We start from the raw sequence: 26,520 nt of genomic DNA, 5'->3' as shown, positions 1-26,520 counted from the left end.
ACTTTCATAAAAATTTAGAGACCAAAAGTAAAATTTAACCTATTTAAAATGATAATTGGTGCCTTTATCCACTCACATGCGTTCATATTAATGAATTTTCGTTAATTATGTGTTTATAACTTTTTTATAATATGTAAGTTGGAGAATCGAACCTCTAAATTGATAGTATAAATTATAGTAAGCAACTATGCTTATTTTATAACTTAATTTCATAGTTAAAAAAATAATAAATTTATTTAATTTCAAACTCACTCTTTAGTTTAAATTATATTTTAAAAAACATACCGTATAAAAAATGAATCAAAATATTTATAAATATAATTTTAGCATAGAAAATGACTTGATAATTTAGTTTAAAAGATGTATATTAACTTTTTGAACCTATTTAGGTTCATTGTATTCTTTTTACTTTTAAATCATCCATTCCGAAATTTTAATATTTATTTATTTTAGTTTATGTACTTTACAAAGTTTATTTAAGTTCTCAATTTTCATTTTCATTTTTATCTTACTCATTTCTTTATGAAGTTTAAAATTACACTTCAATTACTGAACTGTATTAAAATGTAAAAGCAAATTTATACTATAAGATTTCAAAATTTTATAAAATTTTGTAATTAAAGATCAAAATAGCCCCATTTTGAAAATAAAGAGAAAAAAAAATAGATGTTTAAATATACATGACTAAAACGAATCAAAATAAAAAATAAATGAAGTAAAATATAAATATTTTAAAAGTATATTGATAAAAAAAATAAATGAAAGGTATATAAATTAAAATAGTATTCTAAAATAAATTTTAAATGATTTAAAATAACGTCTATTTTTAAAGTAGAACGATTAAGAATATAATTTATAAAGATTCGAACTTAGAAGAGAAACAATGCATGTCAACTATTATTGAAGTTTATTTGAAAAATATGATATTTATTAATAAAAAACACAAAAATACATTTAATGGAACACTATTTGGCAATTAATAACACCAAAAATAAGGAAAAGGAAAAGGAAAACAGAGTCTGGTTTTGGGTTTGTGGTTTTTTCTTTTCTTTTATTATTATTATTATTTTAAATTAAATTAAAATTGATTTATTTATTTGGTGGGAGAATATTACAATGAAACCCCACTTTGTGAACAAATACAATGCACTTGGGTTTTTATTCGGTGTATGTGCATGTACCGTAACTTTCTTGAACCCACCATAAAGCCTTTTTCTAGAGTAGACCGCTTCAAGCCTTCCATTTTTCCTCTCTCTTCTTCCATTTTTTCCCTATCTGATAGGGTTTCAACGATCTTCTTTGCCCGTTTTTCTCTCATGCATTCACAATCTCAGGCTGAATTCATCTTGATCGTGTTCATCATCTTCGTTTCCTCTCTTCTTTTTGCTCTCTTTCGAGGGTTTTTGGGTGCAAATCCGTGCAGATTCCACCTCCCGGGGTTTTTTGAGCTATACTCATGTCGAAGCTCTTTGCCTATTCCGGTAAGTTAATGGGTTTCTTCTGAATTTATATTTGGTTTCCCTGTTGTGTCATGGAGCTTGTGAATTGGACTGTGGAGGTTCTTTAGATTGTGAGAGGCAGATTGGATATGGTTTAGATTTTGAGTTTTAAGTGCCTTGTTTTGTATGGTTGTAGTAAATTTTTTTTGGGATGAAATTATGGATCGTAGGGAAAAATTTGGAATTATTGATTTAGTTATGCGGTTTCTCGATTCGCCAAGTGGCGGATCATGTCTTGGTATGAATTACGAGGGAGTATGGATGTGGGTTTCTTATCTTAGGATTGGATTTTGGTGTTGATTGGCCGTTTTATTGTCTTGAACAGTCCAAGCTAGATGTAACTTTCGGAATCGATCGGTTTATGTATCTTTTTTGAAAATAGAAATCAAAATTTGAAGATAGGTTTAGTTAAGTGATATGTATGTGTAGTTGATTTATCATCCCAATTCAACTTAGGGTTGATTTTATGTTTTAAATATTACCTTTAGATTTGAGTTTAGAAAAAAATAGCATATCAATAATAAATTTTGAAGGATCAAATCATGGATTTGCAGAGATTTCTTCCTGCCTTTCTCTCTTGATAAATTTTGAATAATTTAATCTGGAAGTTGAGCGGTATTTTTGATCTGAGGATTTTAATTGTGAAGTTGAACGATGTATCTAAGCTCTAGTTCTTGTTGTTGAAATTTCAGGTAGTGAAGATTTTTGCCCTGGAGGGTCAATATATCCAAATCCCAAGGACTCAAGTTTATTCTTGTCCCTTCCTTACCACGTCGATGTCTATTTTCCTCCTCGCAAGAAGTCTCGCATCATCGCTCCATTTGTGTTTGGTGGAGGAGTTGAATCAAAGGCAAATGTTTCCATCGAGATTCTTCCAGATGAGTGCTTGTTTGAGATTTTCAGACGATTGTCTGGTGGCAAAGAAAGGAGTGCCTGCGCAAGCGTTTCTAAGCGATGGCTTATGCTTTTGAGCAATATATCTTCCCACGAGTTGAAGTCCAAGGATGAGGTGACCTTGAAGGAGGTTGAGGACATTGAAATTGAGAGTGATGGATATCTGTCTAGGAGTTTGGAAGGGAAGAAGGCAACAGATCTCAGACTTGCTGCCATTTCGGTTGGAACTGCAAGTCGAGGGGGTTTAGGCAAGCTCGTGATCCGTGGAACTAATCATGTCAGCAAGGTTACAGACCTCGGACTCAAGACAATTGCTCGTGGGTGTCAATCTCTAAGGGCTCTTTCTTTGTGGAATCTGTCTTCAATTGGAGATGAAGGTCTTTGTGAGATTGCCAAGGCATCTCACCATTTGGAGAAGCTTGATCTCTGTCGATGTCCTGCTGTATCTGACAAGGCTGTGGTTGAGATAGCTAGGAGCTGCCCAAAGTTGACTGATATTACAATAGAATCTTGTGCGAAAATTGGAAATGGAAGTCTGCGAGCTATTGGGCAGTTCTGCCCCAAGCTGAAGTCTATTGTGATTAAAGATTGCCCGCTTGTTGGAGATCAAGGAATTGCAAGCTTATTGTCTTTGAACACTTGTGCTTTGAATAAGGTGAAGCTTCAGGCGTTGAAGGTTTCCGATGTGTCCCTTGCTGTTATTGGGCACTATGGCAAGGCTGTTACTGACCTTGTCCTCACCGATCTTAAGAATGTTAGTGAGAAAGGGTTCTGGGTCATGGGAAATGGTCATGGACTACAAAAGTTGAAGTCATTCACAGTTTCCTCCTGCAATGGAGTGACAGACATGGGGCTTGAATCTGTTGGAAAGGGTAGTCCAAATTTAAAGCATTTCTGTCTAAGGAAGTGTTCATTTTTATCTGATAATGGCTTAGTCTCTTTTGCAAAAGCTGCAAGGTCTCTTGAGTGCTTGCAATTGGAGGAGTGTCACAGGATTACTCAGTTTGGATTCTTTGGTGTCCTTTTAAACTGCAGTACAAGCTTGAAGGCTCTTTCTCTCATAAGCTGCTTGGGAATTAAGGACATGAACTCAGAATTGGCTATGCCGGCCTCTAGTGGATCCTTGCGGTCGTTGACCATCCGCAACTGCCATGGTTTTGGCAATAGAAACCTTGCTTTACTGGGCAAGCTGTGCCCCCAGCTACAAAATGTGGATTTTAGTGGACTTGTTGGAATTGACGATTGTGGGTTGCTAGCTTGGCTCCAAAACTGTCAGTCAGGTTTAATGAAGATCAATGTTAGTGGTTGTGTCAACCTGACCGACAAGGTTGTTTCATCCATGACCGAGCACCATGGTTGGACCCTTAAAATGCTTAATCTCGACGGTTGTAGGAAGATCACAGATGCTAGTTTGACTTCCATCGCAAACAACTGTCCGTCACTCAGTAATCTCGATGTCTCAAAATGCTCAATCACGGATTCAGGAGTTGCAGCTCTAGCTCATGCCAAGCAACTGAGTCTGCAGATCTTTTCGATTTCTGGTTGCTCATTCGTATCAGACAAAAGCTTGGCAGACTTGATAAATTTGGGTGATACTCTTGTGGGTCTGAACATCCAGCATTGTAATGCTATCAGCAGTAGCACTGTTGATCTGCTTGTGGAGCAGCTCTGGAGGTGTGACATTCTTTCATAAATTGATGGCACTCTGAAGCTAGTCGAAGAATTTTGAACCGTAACTTAACCGCGAATGTCCGTAACTCTAGCTAGCTGTTCCGAGTGAGGGCCAGTTCACAAAGTTTTGGGGTATATATATATATATATTTACCAAAGATCATCCCAGTCCATGCAGCATTTTGGTTCTTTTTTTTTTTCAGGGTATATGGCCATCTCCCTCTCATTTTTTGCAGATCTTCAATTCCTTGGCGATCTGTTGCCTAGTAGAGGGATGTGTACCTCTTTCGATGGCCAATTTTCCCCGAGAACGACAGTACCAGAATCTGTGTCGCTGGGTCTCGATGCCTGGATTCACCCTGCCCCTCGAAGATGCCACGTCATAGGTCCATGCTTTTCCCGGTTTGCTGATTTGGTTTTTTTTAAGGAGTCTAAGTTCTAGAAATTGCTCTTGCATGTCATGGTTTTGGCTTGTAGGATTTTCCTCATAAAGGGTATGGTTATATATATAATGTGAGTGTTTTGTAGTGTTCATGGGTCATTGTTGTGGTTGCTTTGGACAGTTCAAAAACTATGGTGCCTTGTGTTTCCATGGGCTTTGGCCATCACAGCTCTTTTGGGTTGTTTTTTTCCTTATTGCCTGCCAAGCCCTAGTGTTTGAGGTACCTCTTTTTTTTTCCCCTCATTGGAGAACTGTACATGCAACCTCCTCATTTTACATGTAATAAAATCTTCACTCTGCCCTGCCCATTTTGTTTTATGTTTTGCATCTTTTTGTGTTAATAATTAAACTTCAAAAACAAAACAAAACAAAACAAATTTGTTTACTTTTGCCCCAAGGATGGAAATAACTGGTATAAGAGTAGAGTTGGTAAGTTTGGAGTTCATATCTGTTTAAATTTTTTTTTTTTAATAATAATAATTATTATTATGATATGAACCAAAAGTGTAGATGGTAAGAAAAGAAGTTATTCGATAAATATAAAAAGTAGAAAAAATAGTTCAGCTGTCGTCGTATAATCTAATAATTATATAGCCTTACAAATATAAATTATATTTAGGTTCATTATTTTCAAAAATTATATTGGTTTTCTCATATTTTCTTTATCAGAAAAATTTTTGAAAATAAATTGAATAAAACTAATATTTTCCTCCAAAATTCAAACTTTATAAACTTAATATAAAAATAGTTTGATAATGGAGATTTAGGTTTTACATTAAATGGAGTTTTAGACAATGGGTTCGTACCTATCTACATTTTCATATTATCAATTAATACTTAAAAAGGCAAACGTAGAGGCGGGACAGCTCCATTTTAGATTAATAATTAATATTTTGATTTTGATTCTGATTTTTTTTTAATTTGTTATTTTCAATAATTGACATATCATCTACCTCCTTTATTGCTAAGTAGCTAACGTTGAAGTTGACCGAATAATTTGGTCCTAATGTTCATTTCACCTAATATTTCTAAAAATTCATACTGTATTTTCCCTACTTCAAATTTTAATCTCTTTAATTATAAAGATTTCTAACATTCATTTTTTCAAATTACTGGGAAACGCTTCTTTATTCACTTATAATTTATTAACATTTTATATTATACTTTTAAATAGATTTTTTTTAATCAAAATCGGTTTTGAATGATTAAAAGATATTTTAGAGTGATTTTGAAAATAGTAATAGTGATTAAAGAAGAATATAAAATTTTATTAATTAAAGAAAATTGTCTATAGTCTTTATATTTTGTGGAGAAGGGGTCGATAGTACGAGTTCTCTTGTTAACAAAAGAAAAAGAATTATAAGAAACTCTTGTTCATGAAGTAAATGAAAAAAAAAAAAAAAAAGTGTATAAACAAACCATATGTGTTAAAATGAAAAATGTTATTTTTTGAAAAAAAACGCCAACAGTTGTTGGAAATGTCAATTTATCAATTGATATATCAATAAAAGACAAATGAATTAGTAGATATTTAATTGAAAAGATATTTCTAATTTTGTAAGACCACAAAAGAGACTTTTGCTATCCCTTTTTCTTTCATTTTTTAAAGTAACCAAATCACAATAAATTAAAAAGAAAAAATAAAAATAAAAAAAATAAAAATAGAAAGTAAAGAAAAAGATGATATATTTGAATATGGAGTTCTTTTTTCTTTAAAAACTTTTTCTAAAACGTATCTTTTTGTACTAAATTTAATCAAAAGAAAGAAAGAAAAAACGTTAAATTACAAATTTAATCTTTTAATTTTCAACTATTATAGATCTTAAGCTTTCAATTTTGTGTCGGTTAAATCTTTTACAAGCTTTATATTTTGTATCTAATAGATTTTTAACATTGACATATTCAACAATATTTTAAAAAATCAAGATCATGTTTGATAATCATTTTGTTTTTTGTTTTGAAATTTTGAAAATTAAGCCTAATTTTTCCCTATCTTTTACGATGATATACATATTTCTTAAGTACAATAGTTAAATTCTTAGTTCCAAAACCAAAAACAAATTTTTAAAAGCTACTTTATTTTAGTTTTCAAAATTTGACTTGGTTTTTTAAACCATTGATAAGGAAAGATAAAAATGGAAGAAATTTGGAGGTAGAAGTAGTGTTTTATAAACTAAATTTTCAAAAATAAAAAATAAAAAACTAAATGGTTACCAAACGAGGTGTGCATATTTATTAAAATAAAATTGAAGTTTGTGTTCTAATAAAATTCTAATTTGTATGGCTAATAAAATCATAAACTTTTTTGAAAGAATATCAAACACGAATAAATACTTATTAGATATAAAATTGAAAGTTCAAAGACAACAAAATGAACAGTTAAATGACTTTTTGAACAATTTTTAAAATTAAACAACATATTAGACACATGTATACAATTTTAGAAGAAATTATAATTGGCTAAATTTCAAATTTGTTCTCTAAAGCTTTAGATTTGTGTCAAATATGCAAAATTAAAAGAATTTTAATAAATCCATAAGCTTTCAATTTTGTAATAGATACGTCTCTAAATTTAGAAAAATATCTAATATGACCCCAAATTTAAAAAACATTAAGTTCAAAAACTTTCAATTTGTATCTAATAAATTCTTGAGTTATTTAATATTTCTTCACTGCTCACATAATTATGAACATAAATTTAACTTTATGCATAATAGAATCATTATTTTATTTTAAAACCCGTTGAAATATTAGATACATAACTCACAGTCAACTGTTTATTTAGACATTTTAAAATCGAGAAACATATTAGATACAAAATTAAAAATATAAAGACCCATTAGATATTGTTTAAACTTAAAAAAAAAACTATTTCTAACACAAACATGAAATTCTCATAAGAGTAATATATTGGATGCATCATGAAATGCACCTATCTCAGTCTCGTTATGTAAGATAAATAAATAAATAACATATTTAAAGAGAGATGAAGGAAGAATTTACCACATGACAAACTATAATTGAACAACATGATGGGATGCACAAAAAATGAGTGTAATGTTGGATGATACACCTAAATATTTTTCTTCCCATAATATCTTCATTTATTTTTACTTTCCATAATTGTACTAGTTAATAATAAGGTTTAAATATTATTTTAGACAATATACTTTTGGTTTTTGATTTATTTTGGTCCTTATACTTTCAAAATGTTTATTTTGGTTCCTATATTTTTTGTTTTGATTCATTTTAGTCATTGTACTTAAAATTTTTCATTTTGGTCTTTGTAATTGAAACTCTGGTTCATTTTTTTCTCTCTACTTATAAAATGTTCATTTTTTCTTTGGACTCTTAACTTTTGGTTTATTTTCGTCCTTGTATTTTTAAAAAATAACTATTATTTATCACTTCATTTTTTTAAGGGATCAAAATAGTCAATATTTGAAAGTTCAATAACCTAAAATGAACAAAAGTTAAAAGTATAAAGACTAACATACCCATTCTAAAAGTACATAAACGAAAATGAACCAAAACTTGAAAATATAAGACCAAGACTAACATTTTGAATATACAATGACTAAAATGAAATAAAGCCAAAATTATAGTAACCAAAGTAGTATTTAAACCTAATAATAATATGCAGTCTAGCAAGTAAATTGATAGTAAAATAATATATCATTTATTGACATGTTAAATTATGAATGAGAATAATGATATATTACTTTAAATTTTCTCGTATTCAAATAAGTTGGACCGGCGACGGGAGTACTAGCAAGTACAACGTAATTTACATTAGTAATTTAAATAAGATAAAAAATTACTTTTGGTCCTTAAACTTTTAGTAAAGTAACAATTTAGTCCCTAAATTTTAGTTAATAATAATTTAGTCTCTACATTTTTAAATTTGTAACAATTTAGTCCCTAAATTTTAGTTAATAATAATTTAGTCTCTACATTTTTAAATTTGTAACAATTTAGTCCCTAAACTTTATTAAGTAACAATTTAGTACTTATGTTTTGAAAATGGTATAATTTAGTCTCTATTATGAAATTAAGTGTTGAATTTTACTATGTAACGATCTAATCTTTATAGTTTATAAAAAAATTGATTTTCATCAATATAACGATCTACATCTAAGAAATTTCATTAAATCTTAAGAATATTTTCATAAAAATGACTAATTTGTTACACATGGTAAAGTATAATATCAAATTATTATTTATTAAAATTCAATGATTAAATTGTTACAAATCTAGAAGTAAGACCAAATTGTTATAAATTTAAAAGTTATAAATATAAGTTAAGTTAACTAAATCAGTATTTTAACGGAAGTTGAGGGAACAAAAGTGGTTTTTTATGCTACGTGTCGTAATATTGTAAGCCCACTCAAGGGATCACACGTGTGAATGCCCGTACTTAATCATCGCCTCGTCTCACCTCTTTTTTTCTCTCAACGAAAAAGTAAGAACCGATCGGAAACGGAGCATTTTACCCAAAACCCAAAATCTTTCTCTCTCTCTGTGTTTTGACGAATCATAGAGATGAAGATTTTCACCTTCCTCCGCCGTCTCCGCCATCTCCGATGATTCGTCGTCAACCGCCGTTATGATTCTACCGAATATGCTTCCGCCAACTTATTCGGCTATGAACTCGAAGTTATGTATTCATCGATCATCGCCGGGATTTGATCTGGTTCCGATTTCTCGGTTTCAGATTATCAGAGTCGCGTCTATGTCCGTCTCGTGCGGCTCACTAACATGTAGAGCCTCTATGTGTACGCCTTTTAATTCTGGAAAATCGTTCTCGTTGCCGATTATGGTGGAGAGGAAAGGAGGAGAGATTGAGGTTAAGGTTTCATCAGAGAAGTCGAAATTCGAGAAGTGTGTGATGAAAAAAGAGATGATGATGGAGGAGAAAGAGGCGTGTGGAGATTTTGAGGTGGAATCCGTGCCGGAGGTTCCGGTCGGCGGTGGAGTTGGAAGCGGAGGTGGCGGTGGTGAAAATTGGTTCGGTGATAGCAATGGAGATTCAGGTCGGGGAAGTGGAAGTATGGATGAGTATTATCAGAAGATGATCGAAGCTTATCCTGGCGATGCTCTAATCTTAAGCAATTACGCGAGGTTTCTGAAAGAGGTAAGGATTAAAGAATCATCTAGACTAAATCTGAATATTTAAGCTTCGTTTAATCTAAGAAAAACGCATAAATATGATCTGTGCAGGTGAAAAAGGATGCAGTGAAAGCTGAAGAATATTGTGAGAGAGCGATCTTGGCGAAGCCAAATGATGGAAATGTTTTATCTCTCTATGGAGATTTGATATGGCAAACTCATAGAGATGAAGATCGTGCTCGTACTTACTTTCATCAAGCTGTTAATTCATCCCCTAATGACTGGTAAATCTCCGTTCTAAACAGTCTGTATTTTCTTTCTCATTCGTGATGCAGAATGATACGATATGATCATGTTCTTCATTTTCTAGGGAATTCAGAATCATGACTGGTAATAAAATTCCATTTCAGACTGTTTTAAGTTCATGATTAGGGTTTCTTTGATTCCTTGGGATGCAATAATCAATGCAGAGTGTTCTGTAGATGAAGTTTTAGAAATCCAATCAACTAAGGAACTAAACTCAATAATTCAAAAGATTAATTCGAAATGATTTGAAATATTGCAGTTATGTTCTGGCTTCATATGCTAAGTTTCTGTAGGATGCTGGAGATGAAGATGAGTCTGAAGAAGAAGAAGTAGAGATTACTTAAAACAAAAGCAAACCCTTCTCAACCAGATTCCAATATGAAAGCAAGAATGTCAAAGTATGAACTCCATGAATTAGATCTAAAGATGACCCTTTATTAGCTGAACCCTAATTGGACATTTTGTAATAATGTCTCCTTTTTGTAACATGTTTCTAAAATTCCAATGTTATTAATAGTTTACTAATTTGGTACTGTGTTTTCATAGGTTCAATTTGGTCGCTTTTAAATTTGGTTTAGTTTGAACTTTCATACTTTTAATAAGTTTACTTCCATTTCAGTAGTTTTCAAAGGAGAATTATTATAATTTCAATTGGTAAAATCTTAATTTAGGAAAGAAAAACATGTTAAAGAATGAAAATTAAGATCCAAAATGAACAATTTAAAAGTATAGTGAGCACGAAGACCACGTATTTTAAGAATTATAAAGAGATTTTAAAGTCTTTTCAAGTTTTAGCCCTTTCTCTAATTCATATCCCTTGCATGATGAGATGGAGATGAGATGGGGTCATAGATTTATAAATCACAATAAGCTTGAAATCGCATCAAGTCCTATCATCTTCCATTATCACGTCGGGGTGGATTTTTTTTTTTCTAAATAAAGTAATATTTAAATTATAAATTCAATCCCATAACTTTGAGAATGCCATCTTTTAATTTCCAAGTTTCAAAACTACAGATTTAATCTTTGAACTAATATTTCTTACCACTCAGAGAAATGATAAGTTGAAAAACCTATTGATTTACTAACCTTCTTTCTAAAATTCTAGGATATATATATTGTAAAATATGCTCTAAAAAGATAGAATGGCTAGATTTTCAGATGATATCATCGTACAAAGATAACAAGGAAAAGGGTTAGGGAATTTGGAAGCTCATCTAGATTAAGTTCCCATTAGAAGAAGCACAAAATTGTAAGAAAGAAAGAATAAAAGAGAGGATTGATATCACAAATAATTTTTTTTTTTGGGGGGGGAATATTATAATGAAAAAAGAGGCAAAAACATAAATTAGATCAAAAAAAGGAAGTGACAAGAGAAGTTACATACAAATGGCAAATCCCTTCTTCAGTGAGGCAACCGGCAACTGTGAGAAGTTGAAAGGCACACAAAGTGAGAGAGAACTAATTGCTGCTATAGACAGAAAACACATAATAATACATAATAACAATCACAAAAGGCAAATCCCTTCAGTTCACTTCTTAAAATGTCAAAATAATTCATTCAGGTCTCATACCATTTTTTTTGTTTTTTGCCATTTCTCTCTTCTTTTTTTTTGTTTTTCCAAAATGGCATCACGATCACGGCACCCGTGGTTGGCTGCTACTGTTTCAAACGGTGTTTGATGACTGCTCCAATTCTGCACCTTCTTCTGCCGAGCTCTGATGCTGATCTTGTTCTTCATTTTCTGGTTCGTCGTCTGTCTGATTCTCTGTTTCGCTAGGCTCAACTCCATTCTCCTCCTGGCTGAGATTGACGACGTCGTTTGTTGCGTTCGATGGAGCAGTTTTCTCTTCTATTGATCTTAAACTGGCAGACTTCTTTGTTGTTGCTGCATCAGATGACACTCTTTTTTCTTCTTTCTTTCCATTTGTAGTAGATGCTGCTGCTGCTGCAGCAGGCTTCTCCACATTTTTCACCTTGGTCGCGGAGGATTTTCCTGCATTTGTTACGACACCAGGTATCGTAGTTCTCTCAGAAGGCAGATTAGGAAGAGACCTGCGTTTCGGCTTTTCTGAACGGGCAGGATAAACCCCCTTAGAATTGTTATTCAGAGCCACATTCTCGTCGAGACTTAAGCGAGCTGATCGCACATCACCGCCATCATTACTTGAAGAGTCTGCTGGGGTTGAACTCTTCTTTCGGCCAAGTTTGGGAGACTTGGCTCTTGTAGGAGGTATCTACACCAACGATTTGTTGTTACCATTAGCCACCTTTAGATCAACTCAATAAATTCATAAAAAGGATCAAAATGCCCACGTTTGCTTCTAAACCATTATTCTACAAGAAATCTTCAAAAATGCCACGAAACTAAAATCAAGAATGAAAATATCCGTCAACATGTCGATATATCCATAAATCAAAGGATTCGACATCAAATATTTAATATCCATAGATATCTCTAACGTCTTTTATAAATGCTTGTAAAACTTAAATAATGTCATCTATTTAGTCCGGAGTAATAATAACATATCCATAACTTAGTTTGAGAGTAAAAACAACTTAATTATCAATCTAAATAAATTGTATCAATTTCATACTTCGAGAAATATACGTTGATATCGTATATTCGTAAAATTGTAATCTGATATCGATGTCATCGTTGAAATCATGTAATGTAAAAACCAGTCACATGATATGCAGATGAGTGACAGCTAGAATGCAAAAGACCTACAAGGTCCACACACCATGGTAGATATTTTATAAAAGACACTGGTAAATCTACCCAGTGCCTTCTTGAGACATAATTATAATTCAGACTGAGCAGCAAAAATACAAAAAATTGTCTCCACAAGTTCATGAGAGAAGCAATCACAATTTAGAAACCGATATTAAAGAATTCCAAACTCAAACCTTCTTTTCAAACGTTGTTACCTTTTTCAGTTCTACTTTGGGAGGAGGTGGTTCCTGATAAAAGCTCGGCATGGGAGTTGCTTTAAAGTTCAAGCTCTTTCTAAGCATTTTAATCTCAGCCTCTTGAGTTTCCTGTAACAGGCGACTTTCTCACAATATGAATCAAATGCTGAACAAATTAAAGTGACAATATAGACAGTGATACCTTGGATTTTGCCTGTAAAGTGTTCTTCTCTACTTCCTTAGCTTGTATCTTTTCCTCAAGTTTCGAATAGAACTGCCCCACATTGATTATGATAACATGATGATGACAAAAATTTCAACACGGAAATCATTGGAGAAGAGTAGCAGTAAAAATAACAAGAAAGAAGTGTCCGAAAACAAACCTCTTTTCTTTTCTCAGCACGCTCATTGCATCTAAAACTAAAACCATAGTTAGGAAGTCTCCCAACCCTGTTTGGTTTTTCATCTCCTGCTCTGGGACTTCTATTAACAATTCAAGGATAAACACTTGGATCCAACAAACAACAACAAAAAAGATAACGTGAAGCAATGTCTAAATATTACCACTTTTTTTTATTTATATTTCAGGAATATCTATGTAATAGTAGGGTAAGAAACGAAGGATACATAGAAGATTCCGATTCTCCTTCTGATTTACTAGGTTGACCTTTCTTCAAAGGTTTCAGGTTCGTATTCTCCCTGCACAAAATGGGGCACAACTTAGTGATCTCTGGAGTATTAATTATATTCACTTTCAATAATTTAGTGGAAAGTTAAAGCTATCTCCATTCATTATATACGCAAAAGTAGATCTCAAATTAGATATAAAACTAAAAAAATATTTAAACCAACCAAGAAGAGAATAAAATCATAAAAGCAGGCAGAACATACTTGGAGCCTTCCCCATCAGACTTCTCAGGTTGCTGCTTGAAACAGACGAAAAGATTATGAGAACGAGACCCACAAGCAGATTAAGAAATAATCAAAACTACAACCTGCCCACGGGGGGATTCGGGGGCATAGGCAAGTCAAGAAGGCAATGTACAGAAACTATTACCTTTGGTACTTGAGGTTGCCTCTCATTGAATGATCTACTCTTACTAGGCTGCTTTGGGTGTGGATGTGATGTACCTGTACCAGAACCATTTAAAAGAGCAGCAGTCTGTTCTGCATCTTTTCCATCTTTATTCTTATTCATCCCAGTCGAAGAAATGTGTTTAGGGCCTGATGACTTTTCATTCTTGCTCTTGATTTGACCCTTCTCTGGTTTCACTTTCTTGGGAGGATCGACATTCTTTTCCTCTCCTTCCTAAAAAGAAGGCAATCAAAGAATAAATTGCACCTGTCAGAGTCGAATCAGATAAACTACTTCGTCTAAAGAAATAGATTAAACAAAGTAGGCTGCCTTAGAAAGGGTTGATATATCGCTTTCTGCCAGAAAATCTGATCCCTCTGTGAGTTCCCTTGTGGTCGATTCATTAGCTGCACTGCCACTCAATTTGATATCATTTTCGATATTTTCTTGCTGCATCGTATCCCCTGTGTCTTTGGTTATGCCCTCACTCACAATCACTTCAGGAACAATTTCCTCTGAGGAGCCAGAAACAGGCTCATGAAACCCATTTTGAAGGGTCAGTTTGAGCCCATCAGCAGGTACAAGGATTTCCGATTCCATCATTTGGTGTAAACTACAACAGATCAATGAAATATATGCCCCAGAGCATATAGAAGAAGAAACAAGCATTACAAGACATCAAACCAAATCAAGTAGCATTGCATAAGTTTTCAACCAAAACCATTACGACTTGGGAAATAATTTTCTGATATATCCTCCATAACATAAATTAGAATTACGTCAAAATTAACAGTCTTATAACACATGAGAATTCTCAATTGCAAAAATTTTGCCATTCATCAGGTCGTTGCCATACATTTACATTGAACTTACAGAAATTGTCAATTGAAAGACAAACAAAGAAAATCATTCGCCCATTTCATCGTCTTCAAGATTTATACGACAACGGAAGAGCACGTCCAAATAAACAGAATTTATTAACAGCAAGTTAGTTCCAAAATAATTTAAAGAACAAGTGAACAACACATTTCTAGAACTAGGACACGTGGTATAGAATGGTTTGAAAACCGTCAACCATTTCTTCCCAAAGAAACCGTGAACAAAGACATAGGCAATGATTTAAATAACTTCCCGTCGACTTCGTCATTCAACCATAAACCGAAAAAAAATATTAATTAGCAACACTCACTCATCAATCAATCACATTACAGAAATTCCGTCACCAAACAGCCAAGCGAAATCAAGAAAATCCAAGCATCGCCACACACACCTCCGATTTGCAGATTGAGGTAACAAATGCCAAAATCAGAATTTCACCATTTTCATTCCATTATCCAGATTCAAGCATAGATAACAAATGAAAAACATTATTCCAACTCGATCTATTCGTACAATAAGCATGCGGCAAATCAATCCATCTCAAAATAAACCACACACACAAAAGACATCTACCCTTCCGCTCAACCGCAGTAAAAAGAAACCACAAGAAACATACACTAAAACTTTCCTCTCACAAACACAATCACACAAAAACGATAAGATTCATCACTACCATCAACCACTCCATCTCCTCCTCAACCACAACAAGCTCAAAAACAAACAAAACAACACCAACACACTCACTCACTCACTCACCTCGAGAACCGCGCAAACGATCAGAACTTCATGAAAAACAAAACCGCGTAAGCTTGGATTTGAGTTGGCGAGATTGAAGAAAACAGCGGAAAAGATCTGCAACAGAAGAGAAAACAGATAATGCCGGAACAAAGATCCACGGATCCGAAACAAGATCTAGCGATTCCAACAATGGAAGAACAAATTGAAGAGGATTGAAAAGGAATTGAAAGAGAAAAATGAGAGGGAAATGGAAATCTCAGAAGCGGGGAGTGGAGAGAGCTAAGCATTCAAATCCATTTCCAGGTCAAGTCCGCTTTCTATCAAAGAAGAAAGAGAGGAAAAAAAAAAGATGAAGAAGGCACAGAATTTTGTTTCTTAAATTATTTATGGTGTAGATAAAAAAAAATTAAAAATAGAAAAATAGAGAGAGGGGGAAAGAAAAAGAAAAAAAGGGGAAAATATATATACGGTTAAAAAAAAAAGAAGGAAGATATTTACGGTTGCACGATTTTACCGGGGTAAAAAAATGTTAACACGGTTAATTAACTGACGGGCCTAGCCCACTCTTCTTCCTCATCCAATCATCCCAAAACTGAATTTCTGTTTTATCTTTTAACATATATATAAAATTTATTTTTGGTTAAATTGCAATAAGTATGGTAGTAGTCATAATTCCACCTTCAAACATTCAATTATCAAAATTAGGTCCCAAACTTCTACAAATGTTAAGATGGACCCCAAACTTACAATAATTTTAGAAATTAGACATACATATAATAAAATAGAATTCTCAAACTTATGTAAATGTTTATACCATTATGTTAGTTTGAGGGTTTAATTTTAACACTTATATAATTCTGAGAGCTTATTTAAAATGGAAGGTTTAAGGGTATAACTGCAATTACCACTATTCTTTATGGGTGATTTTTGCGATTTTTCCCTTATTTTTTTAAACCAAACATTGCATTCCAAGTTTAATAGTTGAATTTTTAGTGTTGTGTTGGATAAGTTCATAGGGTTTTTTTTTTTCAAATACTATTTTTTGTTTTTGTACTCTCAATGTTGGTTCACATTAATTAATGTATTTTCAAAATGAATATTAAAAAGTGGGGGAGTTTGTACGAACGACCCAAAATTTGAGAAAGATTTGAAATTTCCCCTCCTTTTTTAATTGAGATTTAAAAAAAAAAAAAATTTTACTCTTTACTAATGTCCAATTCGGATAAAATCACCAAAACGAACTTGCACACGTGGAAAAACCCATCTCGCTCTCATTCTCGTTCCTCTATTACTTCCTTTCTTTACTCATAGATCGCTCTCATCTCTCCCATTCTCTCCCACTTTCGCTCTCGCACTCTGGTTTTATCAAAGTTGGTTGGAGTTGCTCTCCTCTTTCATGGCCGGAGCTGCTTTTGTGGACTCATTGGAGCTAGTGCGTAGTTTCGTTAAAGTTAGTTGCGTTGGAGAAGTTGTGGTCACGTTAGTGAAGAAGAATAAGGAAGGAGGAAAAAAAAAAGAGAAAGAAATCTAAAGAAAGAGCAAATATGTGACTTTACTCGTTCATGACATCAACAACAGGTCAATTAACATTATTTTTAAAAAAGTGGAGCATTCTTCATTTTGGGCCTCTAAAATAGGTCACATGTGGAATTTTCTCTAAAAAGTTACAATTGTAGTGGTCCATTTTCACTTTTATTTCATTTTAAAAATCAAAATAGTCACTTTCTCGTAAGTACATATATCAAAATGATCTAGAGTGAAAAAAAGATAAGGATAAAATGAATATTTTGAAAGTACAGATATCAAAATGAACAAAAATTAAAAACACAAATACTAAAATGAACATTTTAAAATCGTAAGAACCAAAGTTAACTAAGAACCAAAAAATATAGGGACCATAGATATACTTAACTTTTTTCTTCAATTCGAGCATAGCTCGTGGATAAGGCACCATATATAATCTTCATAATTTTTTTCCAACATCAAAGAAATTAACAACTATAGTTTCAAAAGTTGACGATTCTATCTTTCACTTCACAATTGTTGAGGTAAAAAAAAAATAGTAAAATTTAATTTGTCTAACATATCTTTTATTGGATATGAAAGTAAAAATATAAATATTTATTTAATATTTTAAAGTTTAGAGACTTATTGAATACGGATTTCAAAGTGTATGAGCCTAATAAACAATATTTTAAATTTAAAAATGGATGTTGTTGTAGTTTAACCTAGATACGGTTTAGGATCTCTAAAAAATATGTAAAGTATCTTAATAGATTGAATTCTCAAGTTGAATATTAATTCTTAAGCTTACAACAAAAATATAGTCATTTCATTACCTTTATATTGTCGTGTAACCTTATATTTTTGTATCACATTACAAAAAACAATATAAACTTAAAAATATGATCGGAACATATCTTCAAAATACCTAATAATTATATATATATGTATCGGAGACATCTCAAATTTATATAGTAATATATATACAAATCAAACTTTCGTTTGTGAATAGACAAAAATAGACATGTCAAAATTTAAAAACTAAAGTGAAACAACAGGGAGTAGACCTTAAGTAAATATTATATTTGTACTCCAAATCTAAGTACAAAAATATTTGTTATTGATATTATTAAAATTATATAAAGTAGTTTTACAATATATGACCATGTGTTTGCTGATTGCTAACAACCATTTTTTTTTCCAGCTTGTAAAAACATCTCTGAAATATGACTAAATTTATTAAACAAAAAAACAGAAGGTTTGAAAGGTACCTTTTTGTGTTTTTTAAATTTTGTTTTTTATTTTAAAAATATAAAAATATAGAAAACAATTCAAATTGATTATGTTTCACATTTTTCATTCAAACATTCTTTAGTACAATAATTGTAAAAGTGAAGGATTGAACTTCAACTTCATAAAAGAGTATGTCAATTACTATTGAATGAAGGTCACATTTATCCCAGGTGAAATATTATCCATCAATAGTAATCCGAAAAGATGGGCTCTATTTGATTACAAGTATGTTGGGAAGTGATTCAAAAATTGTTAAAATAACTTTTATGTTGGGAAGTGATTCAAAAATTGTTAAAATAACTTTTGTCATTTCTAAAATCATTGTAAAACATGTTTTTATTCATTAAAAACTAATTTTGATGATATGAAAATTGTATTTAATAGTGTAAATTTTAATATTAATTAATTAATTTTGAGCGATTAAGAGCATGATTCATAGTGATTTTAGAAATGACAATAGTGATTTTCACGATATTAAAATCACTCAAAACATACATTACGTTATTATTGTCCGTAGTCGTAATGAACTGCGAGACCCAATTTCTAAGATATAATCCAAACATGCAATCTGATGAACAGATGGTGCACAATTTGATTGTATTTGAAAATTATGTGGGGTCCACTACCTTTACCGTTAATGCTATCGTTATTGTTACAGTAGGAAAATTATGAATATGCCACTGCTACTATTACCTTCACATTTACCATGTCCTATTGACCCTAAACAGAAAAAGTAAGCGTAACGATAAGAAGAAAATGCAAAGTAAACAATCTCAAGCATGATTAGATTACCTTGGCAAAATGCTTCAGTAAACGCGATCAAAAGCAATCCAATTATATTTGCGATTGACACCCATTTACGATTGATTTATTAATGGAATTTCATTGCAATTACACCAATTTTGATTACGAATTGGTAAACATGACCTAAGTTCGCTTGGACTTAATGTTGGGGTTAATGCTTAAATCTCGTGGGTTTCATAATTTGTAAATTATTTGTACAAAAATTATTTATTTAATGAAATAAAGTGTTATTTTATTCGACATTTGGTCTACATTAACTCAATCCAATGAACTAAGATCCACTGCTATTTAATATAACTTAAAAATGTATATCGTTGACATACAAGTGGATCATGTTTAAGTGATAACCTTAAGGCACTGTAATATACGTATATGGTTGGATATCTTATCTTGGAATTATATTTGCGATTGACACCCATTTACGATTGATTTATTACTGGAATTTCATTGCAATTACACCAATTTTGATTACGAATTGGTAAACATGACCTAAGTTCGCTTGGACTTAATGTTGGGGTTAATACCTAAATCTCGTGGGTTTCATAATTTGTAAATTATTTGTACAAAAATTATTTATTTAATAAAATAAAGGGTTATTTTATTCGACATTTGGTTTACATTAACTCAATCCAATGAACTAAGATCCACTGCTATTTAATATAACTTAAAAATGTATACAAGTGGATCATGTTTAAGTAATAACCTTAAAGCTCTGTAATATACGTATATGGTTGGATATCTTATCTTGGTGACACTACGGATACGACTTACCTTGTAATTGTTACAATAGTTATAAAGTATTACAAATGATATGATCTTGATTATTCATGTGGAGACATGTGAGTGAAGGTATCCTATACAAAGAGTTTCGTATAAGACCGAATCATGGAATGATTAGTCTTTCTTTATAATGTCGTTACTTGAAAAGACTTACATTTCACTAGGATGACCATAGGTAACTTGATATTAATTTTGAGTGAGTTGTGAACTCTTGCCTATGAGGGCAATCCTTTGATCTGTATGGGTGAGAATGACCGAATTCGGCAACTCAATAAGCCTACCATTTTGAGATTTATCTGAGTGGGAAGCTGGGAACATATGTACACAAGATAGGATTCACTTCTTCCTTTCTTGATAGTAAGTAGATGAACTGCTTCCTTAAGGGCTGATTTCGGGGCTTGAACAATGAGGCGCTTCACTATCTCACTAACCAAAGAGAGGTCTAGTTTATAGTTGGACTATAACTTATTGTTCATTAAAGGAATAAGTGATACTTAAGGAGTTAGATTTAACTACAGAGGTAAAACGATAATTTGATCCAACTGTAGTTATGAGCGATTTGTGAATGGTCAACTTATTATTGATTGGTTATATCCATAGATACAAAAATATATCTATAATGCGAAGAGTGCAGTCGTCGATTTTTACTGGAATGGCCGACAATTAATGAATGTTGGTTAATTTAATTAAAGAGCTTAATTAATTAATCTCGTATCAGTGGAACTTCTAATCGGTAAGTTCATAAGGTCCCCTTGCTAGCTCACACAGGATAAACACAATGGATAAGTGTTTTTAGAATAATTTGAATTGTTCAAATTATTTGAGAGAATTAATGTGTTAATTATATTAATATGATTAATATAAAGTATATATTGATACATTATAGTATATAGTTAATTATAAATATGATTTATAATTAAAAAAAACTATATAATATGTGAGAGATAAATATTTTCATTAGATTTGAATATTATTTATATGGATTAGATTCATATTGGCCGGTTAAATCCCAAGTGCAACAGAAAAAATTTCAGACCATTTTCAGATTTTAATAACAAATTAACAGAGAAAATAAAAATCTAGAAATCCTTACTCTCGTTAATGACTGTGGAGAGTTTCACCTACATTTTAGATATACGAACTCGATTCCTCTGCTGCACGAACTCGATTCCTCTGCTGCAAAGTAAGTGAACACCACCCAAATGATTTCACCAGTATTCTCCTTGGGCTAGTGAGGTAGAAGCTGGTGGGATTTTTGAAGTAAATTTTCTTAAGAGAAAAATCTCAGAAGACCAAAAACTAGTGAGATCAACAACTAATTTTGTGATACAAAGATAACTAGGAGAGAGAGGGAAGTTAAGGAGAACACCTATCCCACTCCCAAATCTCCCCACATTGGAGAGTTTGTTATAATTAATTTATTTAAAATCATTCTATTTAATTAATGAATTAAATCAAATTTAATTTATTTAGTTAAATAACGATAAGTTTATCTAATTTAAAAAATAAACTAAATCAAATATTAATTTATTAAAATAAATTAAATAGTTATTAATTAATAATAATCAAATATGTCATATTTAATTAATTGTGCATTAGAATCATATTCTAATACATCCATCTTTCATAACCTATAGTTTTAATTCAATTAATTTAATTAAATAAAATAAATAATTAATTCTCCAATTAATTGATCATCAAATTAAATATTACATGTTTAATTTAACCTTATAATTGAATCACAAATTATTTTTATCTCGTATTACCTATAGTTTTACTGTGCTTCTAATATACATTAATTTTAATATATAGTTTTAATATGAATTCTATTCGTATTAAATTTAATATTTGAACTCTTTCAAATATTTCATTCTCCCATTAAATTAATATTTGAATTAAATTCAAAATAAATTTATATTATAAAGTAATATTAAAATATAAACTTTATATTATAATATATCACCATACATTATATTCTTTCTCTTAGTAAATTTGAACATTTCAAATTACTTTAATTACTTCAAAACCCTTTATGAGCTACCAGTGGGACCTAATGGACTTACAGATCAGAAGCTCCAACGATATGAGATTAATTGACTAAACTCATTAACCAAATTAATCAATATGTGTTAACTTTGGGTATACTCCACTATAGACCCACAGTTGCATTCTTCTTACTACAAATATATTTATGTGTCTATGGATATTGACCAATAATAACAAGTTAGTCCTTCATGAGTGTTCATAATACTAGCTGGGTCAAATTACTATTTTACCTCTATGTTATCCTTAAATACCAGTGCTCCTCTAATGAACATCCTGCTTGTGGTCTAACCATCAAATAGAAACCCTTTCGGGCCAGTGAGAGGGTAGAGCGCTTTGTTCAATTCTCAGAGACACCACTTAAGGGAACACCCATCTACTTATCCTAAAGTCAAGAAAGAGTAAATTCCATCTCGTGAAATTATGTTCCCAACTCCACACTCGGTATTGCCCCCAAAATGGTAGGCTTATTGAGTCGGTGAACTGGCCTTTCACCATACAAATCAAAGGACAATCCTTCATGAATAGAAGTCCATAACTCACTCAGGATTAAGATTAAGTTGCCTAGATCATCCTAATGAAATAGAAACCTAACTAATCAATGGAGTTACATCTAGTGGTTACTATTTCGTGGTCTGATCTTATGCAAGCTCATTGCATATGATACCCCCACTCGCATGTCCCCTACACGAATGTGTTAGATCATTGTATTTGTATCAAATACAAAGTGGGTCATATCCATAGTGTTACTAAGATAAGGTACCCAGCCTTATCCATAAACTATAGACCCTTTAGGTTGTATTTGTTGGGGTTAATGCCCTAAATCCCATGAGATCCCTTTGGTAGCTCAATAGAATTAATTGAGAATCAGTTTTTGGATTAATTTGAATTGTTCAAATTAGTAGAGGGATTTAAATATATATGATATAATTAAGTTGTATTAATTATATGTGATATAATTATTATAATATATTTGATCCATTATAACTTTAGTGAGAGGAAATAAATATTTGAATAAGATTCAAATATAGGTTCTATGAATTGGATTCATAGTTGTTAAATTTAATATAAATTGATTTATATTAAATGTCATATAAGAGAGAAAATAATCTATAGTTTATATTGTATATGATACAATATTAAAACTATAGATTATATGTTATATTTGATATAACATATAATTTAATATATATATAATATGATAAGTTAGTTATCATATTTATATTTATATTAATTATTTTTTTAATAATAAGGGGGGAGTTACAACTCCCTTCCCATTTTTTCTCTCTCCACGTAAGTGGGTGGTTGTTAGTTTTTTTGGCATGTAGAAAAAGAAAAGGTTTCTTCTTGTTTGCATGAAGTTGTTTGATTGAGCAAGAAAGAGAAAAGGGGCAGAGGAGTTATGGGTTGTGAAATTGTTTTAGAACAATCTCCATATCTCTTTTCTTCTTTCTACACAAAATTCCCTCTTATTCCAAAATAGTCAGGGCCCACCACTCCTGGGTTCTCACCTTGAGAATATCAAGGAATTCTTTGTGGTCGTGTTTGAACTTGTTCGAGGTTATTCTTGAAGAAAGTCTTCAAGTGGTTCGTGTGCTGTTCAAGGAAATTCTTGAAGAAAGATCTTCAAAGGTAAGGTTTCTAAAACCTTTTGTTGAACATGTTGTAATTTACATATAAATGCATATCTTGTTTATTGCTTTACTGTAAAATTATTCAATGAAAAATAGAATTTGGGTTGATATTGTTTCCGCTTACGGTTCCCTCCCATTAGGGATCCTTCAATTGGTATCAGAGCCAGGTTGTAGGCTTTCTGATCCCAAATTTCATTTTTTTATTGAATTGATTTTACAGTAATAGTGGGTTTTATAAATTCTGCATTCTGTTTCATGTGAAATTGTTGTGAATGTGGTTTTCTTGATGGATATTTCGGGATAGGATACTTTGTTTTAAGGGTTTCTTTGTTTATTGGTTTGTAAAGGCCACTGTATTTTTGGGCATTATCTTGCTATATATTCTGTAATTCGTAAGTTTGAGTCACTCGTGCTGTTTCTGAGAAGCTTCAAAGAAGAGTTGCAAAGCACTGCTTTGAAGAAGAAGAATAAGCAATTCTACAAGATCGTATAGCTTGTGCTAAACGATCTTGTAGCTTTTGTTGCACAATCATATAGCATTTGTTAAACGATCGTGTAGCTAATGCTACAAGATCGTGTAGAATTTGCTACACGATCAGGTAGCATTTGCTACAAGATCGCACACCAGCTTGCTACATGATCACTGCAAGATGGTTCGTTGAAGGGCGGTTCGGTTCGAGCAGTTCAAGGCCTGGTTCACCTGTTTCGAACTAGAGGACTCTTGCTTATGTAATAGTTAACCTTTTAAATTTCCTTTTAGGTGTCCTATCTCAGTCCTCAACTATTAGTATTAAATATACATATGATGTATGTTTATTGTTATATGTCATATTGTATGCCATATAGTTTTTAAATCCACCATAGGTTATGCATTTATATTCATGCATCATTTTATATTATAAATGTTATAATATATGATTATGCATGATTTAAATTACATATAGCATACTCATGCATCATATAGTATAAATGTTATAGTATATGTATGCATGCATTATAGCATATCCATGCATCATTTATATTATAATTATTATAATATAAGGTTGAATGAATGTATGGAAAGGATGCTATAACATGATTCATTACTTAGTTATATAATTGTTATATATTAGTAATGAATAGAGATTGCATGTAGCATGACATTACCTTAGGTTAATTTATAAATGTTATGATTAATTGAAGTATGTCAAGCATGTAATGGTTGTTTTTAATTGTTTCATTTATTTATAATCGTTATAACTAAATGAAATTAGAATTAAAATCAATAATTAAGAGTTGCATACAAACCTTAGGCTATAATCATTTTTTTAAAAAAATTATTTTAAAATATGATTGAGATAGACCTAAGATCACATTTCTAATGAGATTAGAAATCTAAGTTTAATTTTTTAATCGATTGAATAGGATTAAATTGATTCTTGATAAAAGACTAAATATGTAACAAATGTATCTATAAGAGACCTTTTGACTAAGGTGGCTTCTGGCTAAGTTGGGGTATTCAAGTTGATGGAAACGTCGTACCCTTACATGGGAACCTACCTAGAAAGGTGAATTAGATAGTTTTGTTACATGCATGCAAATTTGATCAAAGTCTATTAAAGAGTTTAATGATACTTAAATCAAAATTGTTTAATCATCAAAGACAAGAGTTGATTTTTAGCAAATTAAACAAACACACTTAGATAAAATCAGTAGCCGAATTTTTTCTAAGTTAATTAACACTAGGTAAAACACTCAGTGGGAGGAAAATGAGTATATGATACTTCATTTTAGCCTCTACACGTTTCTTCTTATAAGTTCACATCGTGAGATCTACACTCGGCCTCGAGGCACCATGGGTGTAACACCCCTGATTTATTTTGTAATTAAGCTTTAATTTATTTTGTAATTAAGCTTTAATTTATGTTGGACTATTTGGATAAATCGGAATTTGAGATTTAAGTATTTGGCTAAGTTAAATTTAATTTAATTATTTGGAATTAATTGGGTTTTAATTTGACTTGCAATTGGAGATTTGATTATTTTATTGAGATAATTCAATTTGATTTTTTTTAATGGAAGATTTAAAATATTTTGGAAAATATGTGAGTTATTAAATTTGAATTTATCCGTGAAGAGGTTTTACTGGGTTTTATTTGGCTTTGGTTTATTTGGATAGATTTTTTTGACGTAATAAAAGAATGTGGAATTCGGAATTTAAAAGGAAAAAGGAAAGAGGTTTAAATGTTATATATTTACATAAGTGGAAAAAAAAAGGAAAAAAAGTTAATTAGAATTTCTCTCTCTTTCTTTTCAACCCACGCGTAGACCCCCCCAAAACCCTATTTCGTTTCGCATGCGTTTAACTCTCCTTACCGCCGCTGCTCACACTCAAGCGAAGAAGTCGTCGCCTCATATCGTCACTGTCATCGAAGTCATCGTCTGGGTTAGCCGCGAGCCAGCCAACATCATCGTCTTCTAGCTGGGTCGCCTGACACCATCTCGTTCGGATCTTCGTCAAACGCCGCTGCCATCTCGCGCCGCCGACTCAAAGCTGCCAGCGATCGATTCTATTCGCGAGCCGCCAGATCGGATGAAGCCCTGCTGTACGCCGCTTCTCGTTTGGTCAGTTGTCGGCGTCAGACTACCCTTCGTTCGCGCCAGTCTGCTTTTTTTTTTTTTCAACCAACCGCCGTTTTTTGGTTTGTAAGTAAGGTTTTTGTGGTTATTGGATTAATTGTTGGGATGTCTCTAATGCCCATTAATTCTTGGTTTCAAACTAACATTAACGTTGACATTTCGGCTTCTAGGTCGAGGATTTTGAGTACTTAAGAAAGTTGTCCAACACCTTAAGCGTGAATTTGGGTAAGTTTTATGAGGATTATGGAATAGGTTGTGAACACTTTGGAGTTGTGCCTAAAAGTTTTAAAATTGAAGTTTTGGGGTCGAAATTGAAG

General features: G+C 31.9%; 3 protein-coding genes across 4 annotated transcripts; 2 read left to right on the top strand and 1 right to left on the bottom strand.

The window, feature by feature from the left end:
- The first annotated feature begins 1,221 nt into the window (after nucleotides 1-1,221).
- On the top strand, nucleotides 1,222-4,824 carry LOC120085583 (EIN3-binding F-box protein 1). The gene is made up of 2 exons (XM_039041635.1): nucleotides 1,222-1,481; nucleotides 2,192-4,824. The coding sequence occupies exons 1-2, from the start codon at nucleotides 1,457-1,459 to the stop codon at nucleotides 4,084-4,086; spliced, it is 1,920 nt and encodes a 639-aa protein (XP_038897563.1). The 5' UTR covers nucleotides 1,222-1,456; the 3' UTR covers nucleotides 4,087-4,824.
- Nucleotides 4,825-8,956: 4,132 nt separating this feature from the next.
- Nucleotides 8,957-10,446, top strand: LOC120084935. Of its 2 annotated transcripts, none has more exons than XM_039040747.1 (3): nucleotides 8,957-9,640; nucleotides 9,727-9,899; nucleotides 10,181-10,446. In XM_039040747.1, the coding sequence occupies exons 1-3, from the start codon at nucleotides 9,113-9,115 to the stop codon at nucleotides 10,212-10,214; spliced, it is 735 nt and encodes a 244-aa protein (XP_038896675.1). In that variant the 5' UTR covers nucleotides 8,957-9,112; the 3' UTR covers nucleotides 10,215-10,446. The 2 variants fall into 2 exon arrangements, with proteins under 2 accessions (XP_038896675.1, XP_038896674.1); XM_039040746.1 differs by having other exon boundaries at nucleotides 8,958-9,640; nucleotides 10,215-10,446.
- An 805-nt stretch (nucleotides 10,447-11,251) lies between these two features.
- LOC120086039 (protein WVD2-like 5) lies at nucleotides 11,252-15,894 on the bottom strand. The gene is made up of 9 exons (XM_039042455.1): nucleotides 15,546-15,894; nucleotides 14,241-14,523; nucleotides 13,893-14,144; nucleotides 13,727-13,758; nucleotides 13,463-13,534; nucleotides 13,219-13,318; nucleotides 13,038-13,109; nucleotides 12,854-12,964; nucleotides 11,252-12,159 (listed from the first exon to the last, which is right to left on the bottom strand). Exons 2-9 carry the CDS (start codon nucleotides 14,511-14,513, stop codon nucleotides 11,590-11,592), a joined length of 1,482 nt encoding a protein of 493 aa, XP_038898383.1. The 5' UTR covers nucleotides 14,514-14,523; nucleotides 15,546-15,894; the 3' UTR covers nucleotides 11,252-11,589.
- Nucleotides 15,895-26,520: the final 10,626 nt, after the last annotated feature.

Source organism: Benincasa hispida, chromosome 9 (genome assembly GCF_009727055.1).
Source record: "Benincasa hispida cultivar B227 chromosome 9, ASM972705v1, whole genome shotgun sequence".
Taxonomy (NCBI): domain Eukaryota; kingdom Viridiplantae; phylum Streptophyta; class Magnoliopsida; order Cucurbitales; family Cucurbitaceae; genus Benincasa; species Benincasa hispida.
This window is presented reverse-complemented; position numbering and strand designations above follow the sequence as displayed.